General features: G+C 33.8%; 2 protein-coding genes and 1 long non-coding RNA gene across 3 annotated transcripts; 1 reads left to right on the forward strand and 2 right to left on the reverse strand.

Annotated features, from left to right (window-relative positions):
* Window positions 1-4,449: 4,449 nt before the first annotated feature.
* LOC130046355 (uncharacterized) lies at window positions 4,450-11,400 on the reverse strand. The gene is made up of 4 exons (XR_007360864.2): window positions 10,780-11,400; window positions 10,500-10,555; window positions 9,089-9,186; window positions 4,450-4,678 (listed from the first exon to the last, which is right to left on the reverse strand). It is a non-coding gene; the product is annotated as an uncharacterized LOC130046355 (long non-coding RNA).
* A 1,883-nt stretch (window positions 11,401-13,283) lies between these two features.
* Window positions 13,284-17,803, forward strand: LOC125677194 (uncharacterized). Its single transcript, XM_056167149.1, has 5 exons — window positions 13,284-13,540; window positions 14,795-14,877; window positions 15,928-16,657; window positions 16,988-17,094; window positions 17,480-17,803. Exons 1-5 carry the CDS (start codon window positions 13,357-13,359, stop codon window positions 17,672-17,674), a joined length of 1,299 nt encoding a protein of 432 aa, XP_056023124.1. The 5' UTR covers window positions 13,284-13,356; the 3' UTR covers window positions 17,675-17,803.
* Window positions 17,804-18,509: 706 nt separating this feature from the next.
* LOC130054510 (uncharacterized) lies at window positions 18,510-19,067 on the reverse strand. Its single transcript, XM_056164475.1, has one exon. It carries the CDS (start codon window positions 19,065-19,067, stop codon window positions 18,510-18,512), a length of 558 nt encoding a protein of 185 aa, XP_056020450.1.
* Window positions 19,068-20,195: the final 1,128 nt, after the last annotated feature.

Here is a 20,195-nt window from a genome sequence, read left to right on the forward strand (position 1 = left end):
CAAATCAGATAAAAGAAAGAAATGCTTTTTTAAAAAGAATTTCAACATGGTGTAATCAATATACAATTAACAAAGAAAATTTTGTCATAGGAGGGGATTTTAATTGTGAGTTAGACAATGAAAATAGTGCAGATAAGAGTTTATATACACTCAAACAGTTTATTAATAGTTTTGAATTAAGTGATGTATGGAGATCACTGTATAATAAAGAAGGTTTTACATGGTGCAATGGTGACAATATACCAACCTCTAGAATCGACTACATTTTCATATCTTCTAACCTATGTTTTATACCAAATAATGTAACTGTGAGGAGAGTTCCAGGCTCTCACTCAAATGGTATTAGAATGTCTGATCACATGTGTTTAAAACTTACATTAGATATATCAGGTAACATACGTGGGCCAGGGTATTGGAAATTTAATACATCTCTACTTGAAAATAAAGAATTTATAAATTCGATGAACTCATTTTTGGAAAACTTTCAAGATAGTGATGATGACTCACATACACATTGGGAAAAATTAAAAACCTCAATTAAAACATTTTGTATAAACTTTTCTAAACGAATCAGAAAATCATATAATCTAAAAATTAAAGAAGCTGAAAATGAACTAAATGAAATTGAAATATTACACTCTAGTGAAATTGATATGAACAGAAAACGTTTCTTAGAGGAATCTTTATCAAACCTCATAAATGAGAAATCAAAGGGAGCGCAAATAAGATCAAGGGCAAATTGGGTAGAAAAGGGTGAAAAAAATACTTCATACTTTTTAAGATTGGAGAATCAAAGGCAAACATGCAATACTATTAAACAGCTAAGAAATGAAGATGATACTTTAACTACTGATAACGATGAAATATTACGCAAAATGAGTGTTTTTTATGAAACTCTTTATAAATCTTACGATATTGAAGAAAATAAGATAGAAGAATATTTTTCCAATGTAAGTGTTGAAAATATCCTGAATGAAAATGATAGACAAATACTTGAACTATTCCCAACATTACAAGAGTTTTCAGATGCACTTTCTACAATGAAAAATAATAAAAGCCCTGGTCTTGATGGACTACCAAGTGAGTTTTATAAAATGTTTTGGCCTAAACTTAAAAAACATTTCTTTTCTACCATTCAAAAATCTTTTGATGATAATAAATTACCACTTTCTCAGAGATTGTCAGTTTTATCCATTATATACAAAAAAGGAGATAAAAATTTGCTAGAAAATTACAGACCAATTAGTTTGACTAACACTGACTACAAAATCATCGCATTTACTTTTGCAAGACGATTACAAAAAGTAATTAATAATTTAATATCAAATGACCAGTCTGCATATATTAAAGGTAGATTTATAGGATTAAACGCAAGAATAATAGCTGATATCTTTGAATATTGTGAAAATTGTAATGAGGACGGAATATTATTATTTCTTGATTTTCAAAAAGCTTTTGATTCAGTGGAATGGAATTTTATGTTTAAAGCACTTAAATCCTTTAATTTCGGTATTAATTTCTTAAAGTGGCTGAACATTTTATATACAGAGCCTTTATTCAGAATGAAAAATAATGGGTGGGTATCAAAAACCTGTAAAATGTCCCGGGGCATCCGTCAGGGGTGTCCCATTTCTGCTATAATATTTTTGTTTGTTACTGAAATTCTTGCAATTCAGATTAGAAAAAGCAATAGCATCAAAGGTATTAACATGGTTAATAATGACAAAGATAATGAATTTAGAATTGTCCAACATGCAGATGACTGTACACTCCCTTTAAAAGATGAAGTCTCAATGAATAATGCTCTAGATATCATAAATAAATTTAGTTCCGTTTCGGGAATGATTCTTAACACATCCAAATCGGAAAGTATCTTAATGGGAAACCTAAAACATAATTATACGGATAATATTTGTGGAATAAATATAAATTCCTCTTGTGTAAAAACTTTAGGAATCTACATCGGTCATGATAAAACACTCTGTTATAAAAATAATATTTTGAATTGTATAAAAGACATGGAAAAACTTTTTGAGGCTTGGAAAACAAGAAACCTCACTCTTTTTGGAAAAACTTGCGTGATCAACACGTTAGCTCTATCTAAGATTTTATATAGAATCTCTGTTCTCTCTTTACCATGCAATGAAGAAATAAAAACAATGAATAGACTTATATTTAAGTTCCTATGGAATAAAACAGATCGTATAAAACGAAATACTTTAATACGTAGCATTAATGAAGGAGGTATTGGTGTGATAGACGTTGAGTCAAAATTAATGTCAATAAAAGCATCTTGGGTTGAAAAATTACTAAATTCAAAGGGAAAATTAAAGTCATATGTAGAATCCTTATGTCTGAAAAATAATATTTACTTTAAATATATTCTAATTACCAATGAAACAGATTTGAAAAATTATGGCTTAATCAAAAACTTTCCAATTTTCTATCAACAAATTTTTATATGTTACAATAAATGTAAACAGAGACAAATGCATTTATCAGCTACAGAATTCTTACAACAACCAATATGGAATAATAAATCATTCACATATAAAGGTAAGACACTATATTTCCCTGATTGGATTAAAAGTAATCTGCTCTATGTCAAAGATATATGTGACTCAAGTGGTCTAAAACCTGCTAAATGGTTTCTTGATAATTTAAAATACAAAAGTAATTGGATTTGCCAATATAAGATTTTATATTCAGTCTTTAGAGAATTTATAAACAAATATGATCTTTCAATTGTTCCATTTATCACAAACTCTTCAATAATCCCTCGCTTTCAGTACGGTAACAAACTATTAAACTTAAGCAAAGGTATTTCAAAAAAAATTTACAAAATTTTATGCAATAAAAAATCACGTACACCTATTTATCAGTCATTCTATGAAAGAGAATTTCATATTCAGTGTAAATCATCATGGGTAAAAATATATAGACATAAAATTGCAAATATTTTTGATAAAAAGGTTGCAGAGTTCAACTATAAACTTCTGAACAACTTGCTCAGCAATAATTTATTCTTAAGTAAATGCTGCCAAGATATAAGCAGTAAATGCAACTCATGTCCAAATGAAACAGAAAATTGTAAACATTTAATATTTGATTGTTCAAATGTCAAAGATATTTGGAATTTGATAAGTTCCTCATTAAAATTTGAAATTAGCTGGAAACATATTGTTATTGGCTTCTATCAGGAAACAAATGACAAAATATCAGTTCTTAATATTTTAATTTCTTTCATTGCTTATCGTATATACAAATTCAAAATGTTATGTAGACTCAATAGCAAAAATGAAACACAAGAAAGAGTTAAACAACATATAAAATACGAATTGCTAACATATCATAAAGTACTTAAGAAATGTAACACTCATAACTCGAATTATATAGACATTATATTAGGAATTTCGGATAAACTTTAATAAAATTAAATCAATGTGAGACATTATCAGTATTGTAACATACTTTTAATTAATATACATATATTTCTTACTATTCATATGTCTGTATTTATTTGTTTTACGTATGATATAAATCCACCTTTACTGGGAGAAAATGGTCTCCCGGCTAGGCTGCCCTAGGGTCATCTCTGGACTCTAGTTTGTGTGTGTGTGGACCCTGAGGCAGCATGAGTGGTATTATGAAAATCCCTAGCTTTATTATATTTAACATTATGGCATTGTTGTAATTTACTAAGTCATTGTTACATTGATCATCATACAATATGAATACTGTATAACCTATATATTTAAATGTCAACTATGACAATATTACTCTGACATGCAATGAAATTTATGTATTCAATGAATGTACATCTAAATTAGTTAATATGTACCCTGCGTGGTACTTTAGTAAAAACTTTGTTATATATTGAGGGAGCTTAGTCAGGGCCCCATCCCTGGCAGCTGCCCCATTATATTAGTTAGTTATTTTAAAATTGTTATAGAGTAGGCTCTGGGAAATAAATGAATAATATATATATATATATATATATATATATATATATATATAAATAATGCTATGAACCCTATTTAGTGACGTCAGCTGATGGTGATCGAGCCTCGGAAGTTTTCATGGATTTAAATTCATAGCATTAGCAGTGCTTTGGAATTAAAAGTTTGGAAGACATGAATAGTGAGAACAATCATATCTGATATACATTAACATCACATTCCTACAACCACAGTACTGCAGTTGATATGTTGTTATATGTTTTGTAGGGTGTATATATATTATATTCATCTTCAAGATCACAAATATAGAATCTAACGAAAAAATCAACTGTGTTGTGTCTGCATTAATACCACACGGTTACATTGGTAATGCAATGCGGAGGGATATACCCTACAACTAAAACCTCCTCAAAACGTCTGGCGTAATTCCTTGCTTTCTCGTTAAATGGTATATACTGATGTAAGGTTGCTGGGTCCGTCAAATCTATCGTTTTATTTTTGTCGATATTAATTTCCACAATCCTTTTGGGAGACGTAATCGCATTCGCACTGAATCTCTGTATTCCCAACATTGACTTGCAGCAGGATATATATCGCGAGCCCGGCCCTTTTGATCCATGCTCCACGTGATCTTCGACGCTTATGTTGGAATACGGGTTTTTTGCACTGAGGCCAACCGCAGGATCCTCATCTAGCCGCAGTAATCTATACAGAGTAATCTGGAAATAAAATTCCTATTGGTTCAAGATATTTTATAGGAAAATGTTTTGCATCTGCTCCCCCGTCCAAAATTATACGAATCGTTATTATAGACAGACCTGGGGTAATGGTAATGTGTAATGGTAATGCATTGTAATCATTACATTTTTTTTAAAGTAATGATGTGTAATGCACCCATTTTTGAATTACAAGTAATTGTAATGTAATGCATTACTTTCATAAAAATGCCAGTAATGATCATTACTTTTCAATTACATTTGAATTACATATCAACATCATATATTTCCAAAGATGTCTAAATTAGGGGGTTACTAACCCCCTAATTTAGACATCTTTGGAAATAAATTATGCGATATCACTACATGTATTTGAATAAACAGCAAAGTATTTGTTTAGAACAGATCTTGATACATAGTCATAGTGTGATTGACAATCACTCTGATTTAAAAGGTAACTTCAAATAAATTGTGTTCCTAAATTTTCTTTGTATCTTTCCCCCATTGTAATGTGTAATGTAATTCATTACTTTAGCAAAGTAATTGTAATTTAATTAATTACTTATATGAATGAAAGTAATGGTAATTGTAATTGTAATGGTGAAAGTTCCAATGTAATTGTAATTTAATGCATTACATTTTAAAGTATTTGACCCCAGGTCTAATTAGATATCCTGATTAGATCGGTAACAAATATAAATAATCAACACTGGTCTAAAACGCATTAGTACATTTAAAGAAAAATTCAGAACAACGAAAAATTATCAATCTCTTTTTCATTCATACGTTGATTTAGTCCCGTGGGGATCCGAGTTAAAATAGGTCCTCAGTACTCCTTGTATGTCGTAAGAGGCGACTAAATGGGGCGGTCCTTCGGATGAGACCGCAAAAACCGAGGTCCCATGTCACAGCAGGTGTGGCACGATAAAGATCCCTCCCTGCTCAAAGGCCGTAAGCGCCGAATACAGGCTTAAATTTTGCAGCCCTTAACCGGTAATGTTGACGTCTTGATATGAGTAAAATATTTTCGAAAGGGGCGTTAAATATTATACAATCAATCAATACGTTGAATTGATATATCCCAGTGAACTTGAAATAAAAGACACCACATAGTTTTCCATATCTACTTCGTATTTGGATACTGTATTCAAAAGTCTGGTTAAAGTCAGCATTTCACAAATTCTATGGTCGTTATAATGATATATTTGCCATAACAACCTGTCATTGGGTCAAATCCTGTTTGAAATCTAAACAAAAACAAAAAAACACTGTTCTGAATATATAAGCTAAATTCTAATGTTCAGCAACAGTATAAACAAGATGTGTTCTTAAAACTTCAATTCCTTCAAAGGTACTTACACTGATGAAAGGCTTTATATAATATAATAGGTATATTAACATTAAAATAAATGATTAATTTGGGCCCATTCTAGGGTCAAAACCCTGGGTTGTGAAATTAACCTTCTTTTTTTTTTTTTTTTTTTGGTCCACCCTTTTCTGAAATTTTTAAGTATGCAGTTAGATTTTGTACATTATCAGCAAACTTACACATAAATACTATCTACTAAGTTTGGCCCCACCCTGGAGTCAGAACCGCTACCTCTGGGATCATCAAATTTACAATTTTGGTAAAGGAGTACCTGCTCTTTCTAAATATCCATTTAGTTTCAATTTAGTATCAATAGCGATAAAGAAGACGTTAATTAAGTGTTTTTACGCATCAACACTATAAAGTAAGTTTGGCCCGGCCCTGGGGTCAGAACTCCTACCCCGGGGATCATAAAATTTACAATTTTTGTAGAGGCCTTCCTCCTCTACATCACTACGCATTTAGTTTTTCTTACACATTTGTGGTTCTAGAAAAGATTTTTAAAACGTGCTCAAATTTTGGCAATTTTTGCCCCATCCCTAAGGCTCAAGGAGTGCAGGAATCCTGAAATTTACAATTTATGTCCCATTTTCTTCCAAAGATGCTTGATATCAGTTTTGAAAGAATTGGAATGATAGTCATCAAGAAGTTAAAAATTTCTATTGTTCACACATTTGAAAACTGACCATTTTGGTTCCACCTTAATACCAAAACCCCTACACCTGGAATCATCAAATTTACAATTTTCGTAAAGGATTACCTGCTCTTTGTAAATATCCATTTAGTTTCAATTTAGTATCAATAGCACTAAAGAAGATGTCATCTAAGTGTTTTACACATAAACACTATATATCAAGTTTGCACTGCCCTGGTGTGGTCCAGCCCTGAGGTCAAAACCCCTACCCCGGGGTCATGATATTTACAATTTTGATAGAGTTCGTCCTGTTCTACATCACTATGTATTTAATTTTTTCTTACACATGTGCGGTTGTAGATAAAGAAGATTTTTGAAAATTTATCAATTTTGGGCAGCTTTTGCTCCGCCCCTAAGGAATCCGGAAATTTACAATTTATGTCCCCCTGTTCCAAAGATGCTTCATACCAAATTTGAAAACAATTGGAATGATAGTTATCAAGAAGCAGAAGATTTCTAAAGTTGATACATTTCATAAATGACCATTTTCGCCTCATCCTGATATCAAAACCCCTTACCCTGGGATCATCAAATTTACAATTCTAATAAAGGACTACCTGCTCTTTCTAAAGAACCCTTTAGTTTCAATTTAGTATCAGTAGCACTAAAAATGGTGTTATCTAAGTGTTTTACACATAAACACTATATATCAAGTTTGCACTGCCCTGGGGTCAGAACCCTTACCCCGGGGATCATGAAATTTACAACTTCGGTAGAAGCCTTCGTGCTCTACATCACTATGCATTTAGTTTTTCTTACACTGTACGGTTCTAGAGCAGAGGGGTTTTGAAAATTGGTCAATTTTGGGCAGTTTATGTCCTGTCCCTAGGACCCCAATCTATGTCGCCCTTGACCTGAAGATGCTTTATACCAAATTTTAAAAGAATTGGAATAGTAGTTTTCAAGAAGAAATCAAGAAATTGCAATTGCTAACGCATGACGACGGACGACAACCAATTTCAGACTCAGGTGACCTGAAAACAAATCTGTCATCAAGCCCATTTTTCCTAAGGTAGTGTTTTTCTAAGCTTTGTATGTATATGCTTGTAAAGAGTTGCAATAATTAAAGTTAGCAAAACAAATTGTAATTTACAAGTTAGCATTGTAATTGTGTTTCCTATCTATCGGGGTTTTGAAGTTGAGAACCTTTCTTGGGATTCAGATGTCTGGGTAAGACCTTGGATACCTGTCTTTAATCTAAGATCTGATTAATTTTGTAATTTAAATTATTCAAAAGGAGTAAAATTGATTTTCATTAAAATGTTTAAATTTTTAAACTAGAATTCCAATAGTACAATTACATGTACATCCTACATTTACCATACTCCCCATCTTTTCCAGATTATGCAAACGAATCTTGTCAAGTTGTGTAAAAAGATGTGTGAAAAAGAAAGTACGAGGAAATTTTAGTTTTGCATTTTAATTTCGTAGAACGTTTTCAATACTCTATTGTTTGTTTAAGATATTTATACCTCTGGTATATCCAGGTGTCCGTCATATAACCTATCTAATTCTTTCATTACTTCTGATTTAGTAAACACAGAAAGATAGATGGTACACATATTTGTTTGAACATGTCATATACGAATTTTTTATGTTTCTCTAATGCTTTTTACCCGATCTTACAAAGTGCAAAGTCCTTCCTAAACTTAAAAAAATCAAAAACAAATCGTACAAACATAAACACATTGCTGGATCCAGTATTGTATTGTTTATCACTAAGAACCATACCGTTCACAGGTTTTACGTATATACATAAAATAATTTGTACAATAATTTGCTAACAACTAATAACTCAACTTTATGACAAATTGGATGACTTCAGCTTCATCATCGTCGAATTCCAACATTCATGTAGCAATATTTCATTATCACTTGCAAATGGCGTTTACATCTCTCAGTTGATTCGACATGCAAGTGCTTGTTCTGCGTATGATCTGTTTTTAAATCGAGGCAAACTACTGACAAACAAGTTGATGTTACAGGGATTTCAACAGTCTCGATGAAAGTCAGATTTCGTAAATTATACGGTCTTTATTACGATCTAGTTTGCCAATACAAACAAATGTGTCATAAACATAAAAGGCCCTGTCCTGTACTTGCATGTAATCTCTTAATTGGAGAAGACCAATTTGTTCAAAGATGAATAAAGAGGGGGATTTAAGGTAATGTTTATTTTATACGCCCACCATAATCGTATTCTAGAACGGTGCAAAGCGTCTATCCGATGGCGAATCTGTTCCGTCTATAAGCACCTTGTAAGGCTAAGATCAACAAACCTCTTTCTTTGGACGAAGTCTATTAATTTTCAATGTCAAGGTAAAATTTACGTCAATTAGTTTGTAGTTACTTGCTTGATTGATGTTTTCCGCCACACTCAACAATTGTTCAGTTATCTGGTGGCGCCTAGTTTTTATTGGTGGAAGAGAGAACCCAGATACAATGTACCTGGAAAGAGACCATCGACTTTCGGAAGTAAACTGGGAAACTTTCGCACTTACCGGCGCAAGTGGGATTACAAAACAAGATGTAAACAGCACTAATAAATCTAGGATAATCAAACCAGATGGTATAATTTCTCCATTGTCAACTTTCCATATTTATGTAGCATGTTTACATTATCACCTTCATATGGTGTTTATGTCTCTAAACTGATTCGAAGCGCAAAAGCTTGTTCTCCGTATGATCAATTGATAAACCGAGGCAAGCTACTAACAAATAACTTTATATTATAGGATTCCAACAGCTCGTTTAAAGTAATATATTTGCGAATAAGTGATACTTAAAATGGTTTTGTTTGCAAATATAAGCTATCATCGACTGAATGCTGTCTGAAGTGTTTTGTCTATTGTTAAGCCGTTCGTATCATACTAGTTTTGCCTACGAATCATTCCATTGCCGGTGAAGGTTTGCAAAATTTAGGCTTAAGACCTTTGAACAGGGGGAATCTTTATCTTGCCACACCTTCTGTGACACGGGGCCTCGGATTTTGCGGTCACATCCTAAGGACCGCCCCATTTAGTCACCTCTTACGACAAGTAAGGGGTGCTGTAGAGTTATTATAACCCGGATCCCACGAGACCTAGGGAATTTCGTAGGCACAAAACAAGATAGGAATAGTACTGATTAGGCCAAACGTATGCACATTTAAGCATCATGAACGCGATCTACATTAGTAATAGTATGGTGATATGTTTCAGTCTCAATACCGTATGGAAAAAGATGAAAATGATACTAATAAAACTAAGATAACCAAACCTAGTATACACATTTCCCATAGCAAAAAGGATCCTTATTACGTGTATGTTTTGTGTCAATTGTCATACTTTCATGGGTAATAATGCTGGAAACACAGTTCTAGAAAGGTTAGGGTCGAACATGATGTACTCGTTCCCCTTGGTGTTGGTACCAAGTGTATTTTCCAAGTAATTATGATGTTGCTTATCAAGTTAAACTTTATCAAAGTGAAATCTTTTTTCAATTCAATGTTTAACAAAACCATCTTGGAACTAACATTTTATTGATTGTTTCCTATGGTAGAGAAAGTTCCGGGGAAAACCCCCCATCAGACCTATTTTTAACCAATGAATAGTTTATGATTTTGATCTCAAATCTTTCGTGAAATACTACATTTCTGAAAGTATTGGACGTGCGCATTCTGGTATGTGAGCGTTGCTCTTGTTTTCAAAAACAAAACAAAAACAAAAACAAAAAAACACGACAGCAACATTTTTCATACACCCTTCATGTAAGATACTCACCATTTTAACCAGAATTACTCTGTAAACGAATCCCGCTGACCTGTGTAAGAGAATGTCTGAAACCGAAAGTACAGGAAAAATTTAGTTTTGTTTCCATTTTGATTACATAGAATGCTTTAAATTTCAGAAAATACGCACATAGCAATGGGTTTTTTCCCCCAATAAAAACATTTTTATTACTTTGAAATATATATCTATATATTTATCTATCTATACCATAACTTTCACTGGAACTTTCAGAGAACTGAATATTTAATTCTTGGATATCAATATTCCTTACCTAAATTTTATCGGAACGATTCTCTCTATTTCACAACTGACAATTGAATAGTCTTTATTAAAAACTTCCTTGAGCAGTGTACAGATTATATTAACTATGATCATTGAAACGCGGAGGAAAGCGTGCATATATTAGCACAACGGTGCGTCTCCTCGACAATGATTTCTAAAAATAGATCAATTCATTTCATCAGAGACATACATCTATATATAGCAGCTTAGTCATTAGACAAGCATCTATAAACTCAACCACAGAATGCATATAATTCATATTGGGTACAGGTACAAATTTCATTTGGATCCACTGGAACAGTACTTCGGACATTTTCTTCATAAAGGAGGAGCCAACCATAATCCCACAGTTTACGATGTTCGAAATACAATGACATAACTTATATAACCCAAGCCTTGATCCCGAAACAAGGAATACGACAGATGAGAACATGATAGTCAAGAAGAAAACAATGATTCAACTGACACTGAATGAATTTGATGCAGTATCTAAATGATTCTCGACACTATTGCAAAAAATGACTTCTTTGAACACTATACATGCAACTATGTCGACATTGCAATCCCGTGGGGATCCGGGTTAGAATAGGTCCTCAGTGCCCCTTGCCTTTCGTGAGAGGCGACTAAATGGGGCGGTCCTTCTGATGAGACCGCAAAAATCGAGGTCCCGTGCCACAGCAGGTGTGGCACAATAAAGATCCCTCCCTGCTCCATGGCCATAAGCGCCGAGCATAGGCCTAAATTTTGCAGCCCTTCACCGGCAATGATGACGTCTCCATATGAGTGAAATATTCTCGAGAGGGACGTAAAATAATATTCAATCAATCAATCGACATTGAATACTCTAATTTGTTATTGTTGATATGATTAACGGCAAACTAACAACTCAACTTTATGACAAACGGGATGATTTCAGCTTCTTCATCGTCAACTTTATGTAGCAATATTCCATTATCACCTGCATCTGGTGTTTATACCTCTCTACAGATTTGATACTCAAGACCTTGTTCTCCGTATGATCAATATTTAAAGCGACACAGGCTGCTGACAAACACATTGATGGTGCAGAGGTTTCAGCAGTCTTGTTTAAAGTCAGCATTTCGGAATCTATGGTCGTTATAACGATCTAGTTGGCCAATCAACCTATCATTGGGTCAAATGCTGTCTGACGTTGTCAGGCCGTTCTTGGCACACCGATTTTGACTACGGATAACTCCGTTTACCTGTTGGGGCTCACGGCGGGTGTGACCGGTCGACAGGGAATAATTACTCCTCCTAGGCACCTAATCCCACCTCTTGTATACCCAGAAGTCCGTGTTTGCCCAGTTCTGTATTTCGTATTGTTTATAGGAGTTATGAGATTGATCACTGTTCGTTATCTTCGCCTTTCATGATCAGCTTTTAGATCGTGGCAGGCTACATGTTAGGAATTTCAAGTTTCGTTTGAAAGGTCAGCATTTTGCAAATTATACAGCCATTATAATGATATAGTTTGTCAATGCATCCTATCATTGCGTCAAATGTAGCTGCAATAATGTAGCCCCTTTGGGGTGGGGTGGGGGGGGGGCTACAACTCCTTAGCATCTCTGTAATGGTGCAAGTGCAGGAATGATTCACTGCCGCAACATTTTTGATCATTCTAAACATTTGCTGACTTTCCTTACGCAAATAAAATGATATTCTATGTTTCTTAGTCAATATATAAATTTATAACCTGCAATTTACGATTTGTAAGGCTCTAGATCTATTCTACCGTTTTCAACAATTTCGATATATTCCACTATCTCGATTCCTATCTGTGCGCCATGTTTGATGTACTAACGTTTCAACTGCCGATTATCAAGTCATTGCTATATAAGGTAGTGTTTACAATATGCCATATAAGGTAGTGTTTACAATATGCCATATAAGGTAGTGTTTACAACAATGTACGAAAACGGAGGAGAAAGCTATTTCGTTGGTATTGAATAGGTTTGAATTTGATATCAAGTTAAAAAAACAAACAGCAGAGTGTGAATTCTTTCAGCAGCCGTCTGATTTTCCTTTCTTTGTCGGAATGGCTCGAGTAACTACATTTGCGCGATAATTGTCAATGTTGAGGTTTTTCAGTAGATCCACCTACGAGATCTCGCGATAACAAGAATTTTGCATGCTGTACTTGATATTTAATGAAAAACACCTTTATTAGACATGCCATAGCACAAATTTGGTACTCCTTTTGGTGCAAACAACGTTTGGGACTAATACACGGAGCTTATTATCAGTTATTCAATAAATTATTTTGCACCATTATGGAGATTCTATGGAATTGTAGCCCTATCCCAAAAACTTCAGAATAATACAAATCGGATAGGGCTTCATTATTGCAGCTAGGTCAAATGCTGTTCGACGCGTTTCGTATCAATTGTTAGGCCGATCTCGGCACATTGATTTGACAACAGATTACTCCGTTACCTGATCAAGATATATGGCTCACGGTGGGTATACTCCTTTCTTAATGAGATGCTCATAAATATGCATACCGCATCGAAAACGAGGCTACCGTCGGTTTCGACGCACAACAAACATGTCGGATTTAGCGGAATGTACGAAGTCGGTTGGTTGCGCAACGCGAGATCTCAGTATTGTCCCCCTCATTACCTTCGGTTTTGTTGAAGAAACAATAAAAACTTTAAACAAGAGTGAAGGATGCAAAGAAGTTTCCAAGGGATACAAATATTTCAGCGAGAAATACATCTCGGATATCAGAGGTAGGTCAAATCGTCTATCAGCTGATCAGTTTGACAGATACTATCAACTGATCGATCTTGAATCGTTTTGTGGCTGTAACTTACACCATATCAGCATGTAACAAAGATGTCTACTGAAGAGATGATCTTACATAATAATTAGTTATATGAATTAAATACGATGATTGTTGGTAAAACTGATCGATCGTATACATGTCCAAGTACCCCCCCCCCCCCTCCCTCAGAAAAAAAGTTTTAGGCCTATAGCATCCCAGCCTGCTGAAAAACCATATATTTTTGTTGAATGATAAATAATCTAGTAGTTTCAATGAGTTAATTTATGACAAACTAGCATCATTTTATCAATTTATAGCCCCTGCATATATATATCATATGATTTATTTATTCCAAATTAGGGCCCTCCTGGGCATACATCACTATTATTAATACATAGATATTCTCAATAAGATATGTTTAAATCATAATGCATTTGACAGATTTCAGTATGTAATGTTTATGAGAAGAAGGAAAAAAAAGTGCATTGTAATTTAGTATTATGAGCTACAAACAATGTTCATAACATGAGACATTTTGAACATGGTATTAATACTTAACGTATTACATGCAATTAACTTGTGCCGTAAAGTTTCAACTTTGCATTTGATGTGTTATTTCACCGCAACACCTACAGATAACATTATATTGAAATCACATGAAGAAACTACAAACAGTGCATATGTGCAAACATGGTTTCTCATGGTTCATACATAATACACTGTATTACTAGTAGTATGTGCTTAGACAATGTAAACCACATGAGACATTACATCATACATGTAACCATAACATGCATATATCATGGTATACATATGTATATTGTATCATGTAGTTATAATGTTCAATTGTTAAAATTGTATACTATAGATAAGCTGTTTCGAATACTTAGGGTACAAGACTAGTCGACATGACACATGCAGGCACTGTCCCTTGGTACCCCCTGTGTTCAGAACAACAACTCCCCATATATCATCCTTCTTATACAGTGCATTTTCAATAAGTATTGTTACATTGTATGAGCCAACTCTAGACCAATGTCAATATAGAAATTCTTAACATGTGTATTTAAGGTATACATGTGTATCATTATCATGTAGTCATAATGTAATTGTTAAATATAGTATATGTGTTTTATATATATATATATATATATATATATATATATATATATATATATACACTTGTAATAAAATTTTAATCAAACATTTCTTATTGTAGTGTATAAATTGGATGATGGCTGTGTTGTTAAAGCTAGATCCTACCGATCACAGAAGAAAAATGAGTCTCCACACACAATTGAGGTAATATTCAATTTGATTGTTTATGATGTTTTATCAGTCATATGTATCATAATAATTAATTATTCTATTTACATTTTTGAGATACCATCTAATATGTACTACTTAACCTGTAAGTTATAGTCACAAATACCAGTATACAAAAATTATTGGTTAAAGCATATGCTTCCTTAGAACTCGGGTTTCCCCTCTGAAATTTGGGATTGAGTCCAACTTGATAGGGTGGTCACTCACCCATACATGCATGTGGGGGGTTCCTCCCTCCAGATGAACCCATTCATATCAACATCTGTACCAATGTATTGATCACTGCATTGAAGTTGTATAATTCATTTTTAGCTCACCTGAGCTGAAAGCTTAAATGAGCTTTTCTGATTGTCCGTTGTCTGTCGTCTGTCTGTAAAATTTTCATACTAACGACTGCTTCTCCAGAACCAATGGGCCAATTTCAACCAAACTTGAAACAAATCATCATTGGGTGAAGGAAATTCCAGTTTGTTCAAATGAAAGGCCATGCCCCCTTCAAAGGGGAGATAATCACAAAAATGCAAAACTAGGGTAAGGTCTTCTCAAGAACCGCTGAGCCAGAATAAAGCAGAAATTTACATGAAAGCTTCCTGACATAGTGGAAATTCAAATTTGTTAAAATCATGACCCCTGGGGGTAGGGTGGGGTCACAATTGGGGATCAAATTTTTTCCTGTTGGGATATTGGGAAAATCTTTAAAAGTCTTCTTCTCAAGAACCACTGGGCCAGAAAAGTTAACATTTACATAAAAGCTTCCTGACATAGTGTAGATTCAAGTTTGTTAACATACGGCACCCAGAGTTAGGGTGGGGGCACAATAGGGAAACAAAGATTTACATACAAATTTATAGGGAAAATCTTTAAATATGGGCCAAGGTGAGCAATGTGGCCCATGGACCACTTGTTGTTAAACACTGTACAATAAATGAATTGACTATTAAATTATTACCTAAATCCAACTATACTTGTTTTAAAATATTTAAATTTACATTAATTTACTTAATGTTTTTAAATTTGTCTTTACAGATACATCTAAAATCAGGACCAATATTTGAGAGAGATGACAGCAGTTGCTCCTGTCCAATTGGAACCTCTGGTGCATGTGGTCACATTACAGGTCTTTTGTATACTCTTGCTCATATGAAAACAACTGGAATGCTGGTTATTCCAACAGATGTAGCAAAAACCTCACTTCCACAAACATGGCATGTACCAAGAGGGGAAAAGGTAGCAGGGAGCTCCATTGACAACGTTCGAGTGTTAGGTTTTGATATGAGGAACCCATATGTGCCACCTAGAGGAATTCGAACAACATTATACAACCCTATTGAAAATGTGTCCGAACTACCTTTACAGGAATTGTGTGATAACCTTGAAGAAGTTGACGACACCTGTATGCTTTTGAGCGTGGTAAATTTAGAACGTCAAGAGAAAGTTGTAGACACGAAGTTTGGCAAATTCCCCAAGGGGAGTCCACTTGCAGTGCAGCAAAAAATGAACAGTAATTTAATTCTGAATATATTGGATGCTGATGACTTTCCTAAATTACCATCTCAAAATGTGATGATTAACAATATATCTACTGTGTTATCTGAAACAAAACACTTGAAAACTGACTCATTAAGTGTCACTACTGATGAGGCTTCAGAGATAGAATCTCTGACTCAGTTACAGTCCCAGGATCCCAAATGGCACAGGATTAGGCTTGATAGGATAACGGCATCTATTGCTGGTTCCATTGTCAAAAGGAGAAAAGGTAATTATGTGAAAAATGTATCGGCTTGATACATGTAATGAACATTACTACATTTCAAATAAGATTCTGCATTTTTAATTTGATATGTACACTTAAAATACAGCATGTTTAATTCAACGAAATAGACAAGATCATGAATTATTATTCTAGAGAACAATTGTATATATAGTACAGTGTAAAGTTCAATTTTTCTTGTATGTCTTAAATTTGTAGCCCTCAGTGGTGCCTTAGCTTAGCTTGTTTAGTTAATTGACCAATAGCTACAAATTAAAGACATTGAACAACTTCTTTTCAAAAACAAATTTTCAAACAATGCTGTTTTTGGTATAGACTATGACCCCTTGGTGGAGCGACTAAGGACTTCCAGATCTGTGGTGACAGCCAATATGAGACATGGGATAGCATGTGAGCCTACAGCAGCTGAAGCATTTGTAGCAGTAAGAACTCTTACAATATATGTTTTCATGTATTTGATAATAAATGCAGGCACAAATATTTGTTAGAATAACTAGTCCACTTATTATATGTCCAGTTGTAAATACCTTAGGCATTTAACCCAAAGAAAACTAAATGCATAGGTCTATACATGTATATCAATTTGATAAATACATAAATTATAAATAAATACACAAAATTTACAAGATCTTTTGAATATAAATAATATTGTCATAATTTGAGGTATTTGGATATGTGTTTTGAATAAAGCACCAATGTATTGATGAAAGATTTCATGTAAAAAAAAAAAATCATACAAATAAATAAAACATATATAAGAGTCAGCAATATTTTAAAACTATGTTCTACTACTTTCTGTATTTTCAGAGGATGAATGACAATGTCAACATTTATCCCTGTGGAATATGTGTCAGTCCATGGTCACCTTGGTTGGCAGCAAGCCCAGACAGAAAGGTGTATTGCCCTTCCCTTACTCCATGTTATGGTTTACTGGAAATCAAGTGTCCTGTCAACCCCCTATCACAATGTGTTTACCTCAACATGAAAATGGGTTTAAACTGAAGAGGACACATAACTATTTTCATCAGATTATGATGCAGCTTGCGGTAACAGGACTAGAGTGGTGTTACTTGTTTGTTTGGACTTCAGATGAATCTCATCTTGAGCTTATAACATTTGACTCAAGTAGATGGCAAGAAATGAAAGACAAGCTTGATATGTTTTATTTTGACCATTACTTGAAAGGCTGATCAATATTTGATATGGATCATTTTCATTTGAAGGAATGTTTTCATTACTTAAAGTAGCATTTTCTATATCTATTCAAGATTTGCTAATTATTTCCATTCAGTTTCAACATGTTTATGCCAAAGTAACCAGGTCAACGGTCATGTTATTAAATGCAAAGTCTTGCCATAAGAAATTTATATACAAAATATGAAAGCATGCCTTAAATAATTCAGGAGATATTTTCTTAAAAGAAGATCAATCTTCAAGGTCATGAGGTCAGAAACTTTGGTACCAAATCAAATTTTCTCACATATGAAGACTGAGAGCTTTATCACTTACCATTTAAAATTATGTGCCAGGTTAATTTTTTGGATAGACAGGACAAATTTAATATTCCTCCAACATTAGTTGCAAGGGGGAGGGGGAGGGGCTTAAAAACTTTCCTAATGAAAGTTACTTCTAAATATGGTTGTGTAATTAACTAGAGTTATTGTTATTAATTATAAAACAACCAACACACAGGTAATATGTGTCGTGAATTACATGTCATGAAATGTATAGATCTTGTAATATGTTACTTTAATTTCTGGTACAATTCTGATACAATTTTTATATTCTGATAATTGTATATATTTATCTCATTTTCCTGATTGATTTCATCTTCAATTTACTTCCATTCCTTGACAAGAGGACCCTTGAATAAAGTTAGCATGTTTGCCACTGTCCATAATTGATTTATTGTTCCTACCATACTTAAGGGAATGACACCATCAAAAAGGTGGTACTCCTTGACTCTGCGGATATGCCTCTCAATATGTATCCTTAGTTTTGCTATCACCTGGGTTTGCTCCACTTCTTGCCTTGAAAATTGACCTTGACTTTGGAGGAATGGGGGCGTGTTAACTGAAATACCTGTCCCCTCTAATACCTTGTTCAGAACAAATCCTTTGTCTGCCATTATTGAATCACCCCTATCCAGGAGATCAATCAGGCCAGAAAGCTTGGTAATTTCTACATCTGACATATTTCCTGTGTACAAACTTGATACAAAGGTCAGAGCTCCATGTGGAGCAATCCCAACAAGTCCTTTCCATGTGTGAGAGCTTTTGTATGACGAATAACACTTGGAACTGAGAACAAGAGATGAAGGTCTCTCTGTCTTTAACTCTGTACAATCAATGATTACCCGTGTAGAGGGATACATACTTTTGAATTGGTTAGGCATGTTCTCATTTATTTGCTCTCTACTTGGCCAGATATCTATGCTACCAAGAGCAAAGTATAAAAGATTTGCCCATGTAATAATTTTCCTACTTACAGTAGACAAATGACATTTAAATCTTACAGCCAAATCCTGCTCCATAAGACCACATTTTAAACGGCATAAAAACATGAACAATTCGTCAATGAGCAACATGTTCCTCGGATTGCCCACCAGTACGTGCTGGTTGATTCTGTCAGAAGATCTGTAATAATAACTGGTCATTCTATTAGCACCAGGTTTGATAAATTCATAAAAAGTTGTAAACATGACCATGGATGCAAAACCTGTATAAAATGAAATTAATGCATTGTCATTTGAAAATCTTTGAATGCCAAATCTTTCTATCTCAAGTCGTTGCTGTAATTTTTGAATTTCCCCTTCCTTCTTCTTCAGCATATCCTCTAACTCATTCACCCTATTTGTCTCAGGCTGCACTTCTTCATACATACTGCTGCAATATATAATTCACATCCATACTGTATAAATAATTGGAAAGTTAGTCAAACAATTTCATAGCCAGTTACAGACTGATCACCCCCCCCCCCCCGCCCTATCTTTTATAAAGGATCTCTGTTGTGTCAGTAATAAGTATTTGTGTACTTCGATGTATTCATTTATTTATATATTACAAAATTATGCATATCGCTGATGAATGTGAAATTTATAGGAGGACGCTCTATACCTTTTCGAAGTTGGTAGATATTTTAAATTACATGCATATTAAATCATTACATAAGAATATCATTTTCTCAAACTTAACATGGTGGTGTAAAGAACAGCATTCATACTATGAATTAAGAGAAGAAGAAATATACATAAGCACAGGTGATTTTCAAAGTTATATAGAGCATGTTACTTTAACAAAGTGCAAAACATACAGTATTTTTTATTATTATAGACCATCATTTAATATAGTGAAAATATTTCAATACAATTTCTAAGTCTGAATGAATAATACAAAATTTCATACCTCACAAAGATCTTGATGATCCAGCATCCTACTGTCCAGCAGCAGTTGATCTTGTTGTGAGTTGAATTATTCAAAATAGTTTAATACAATTGCAAACCAGCATGAATAAAACTAGTTTG

This window comes from Ostrea edulis, chromosome 5, assembly GCF_947568905.1.
Source record: "Ostrea edulis chromosome 5, xbOstEdul1.1, whole genome shotgun sequence".
Lineage (NCBI taxonomy): Eukaryota > Metazoa > Mollusca > Bivalvia > Ostreida > Ostreidae > Ostrea > Ostrea edulis.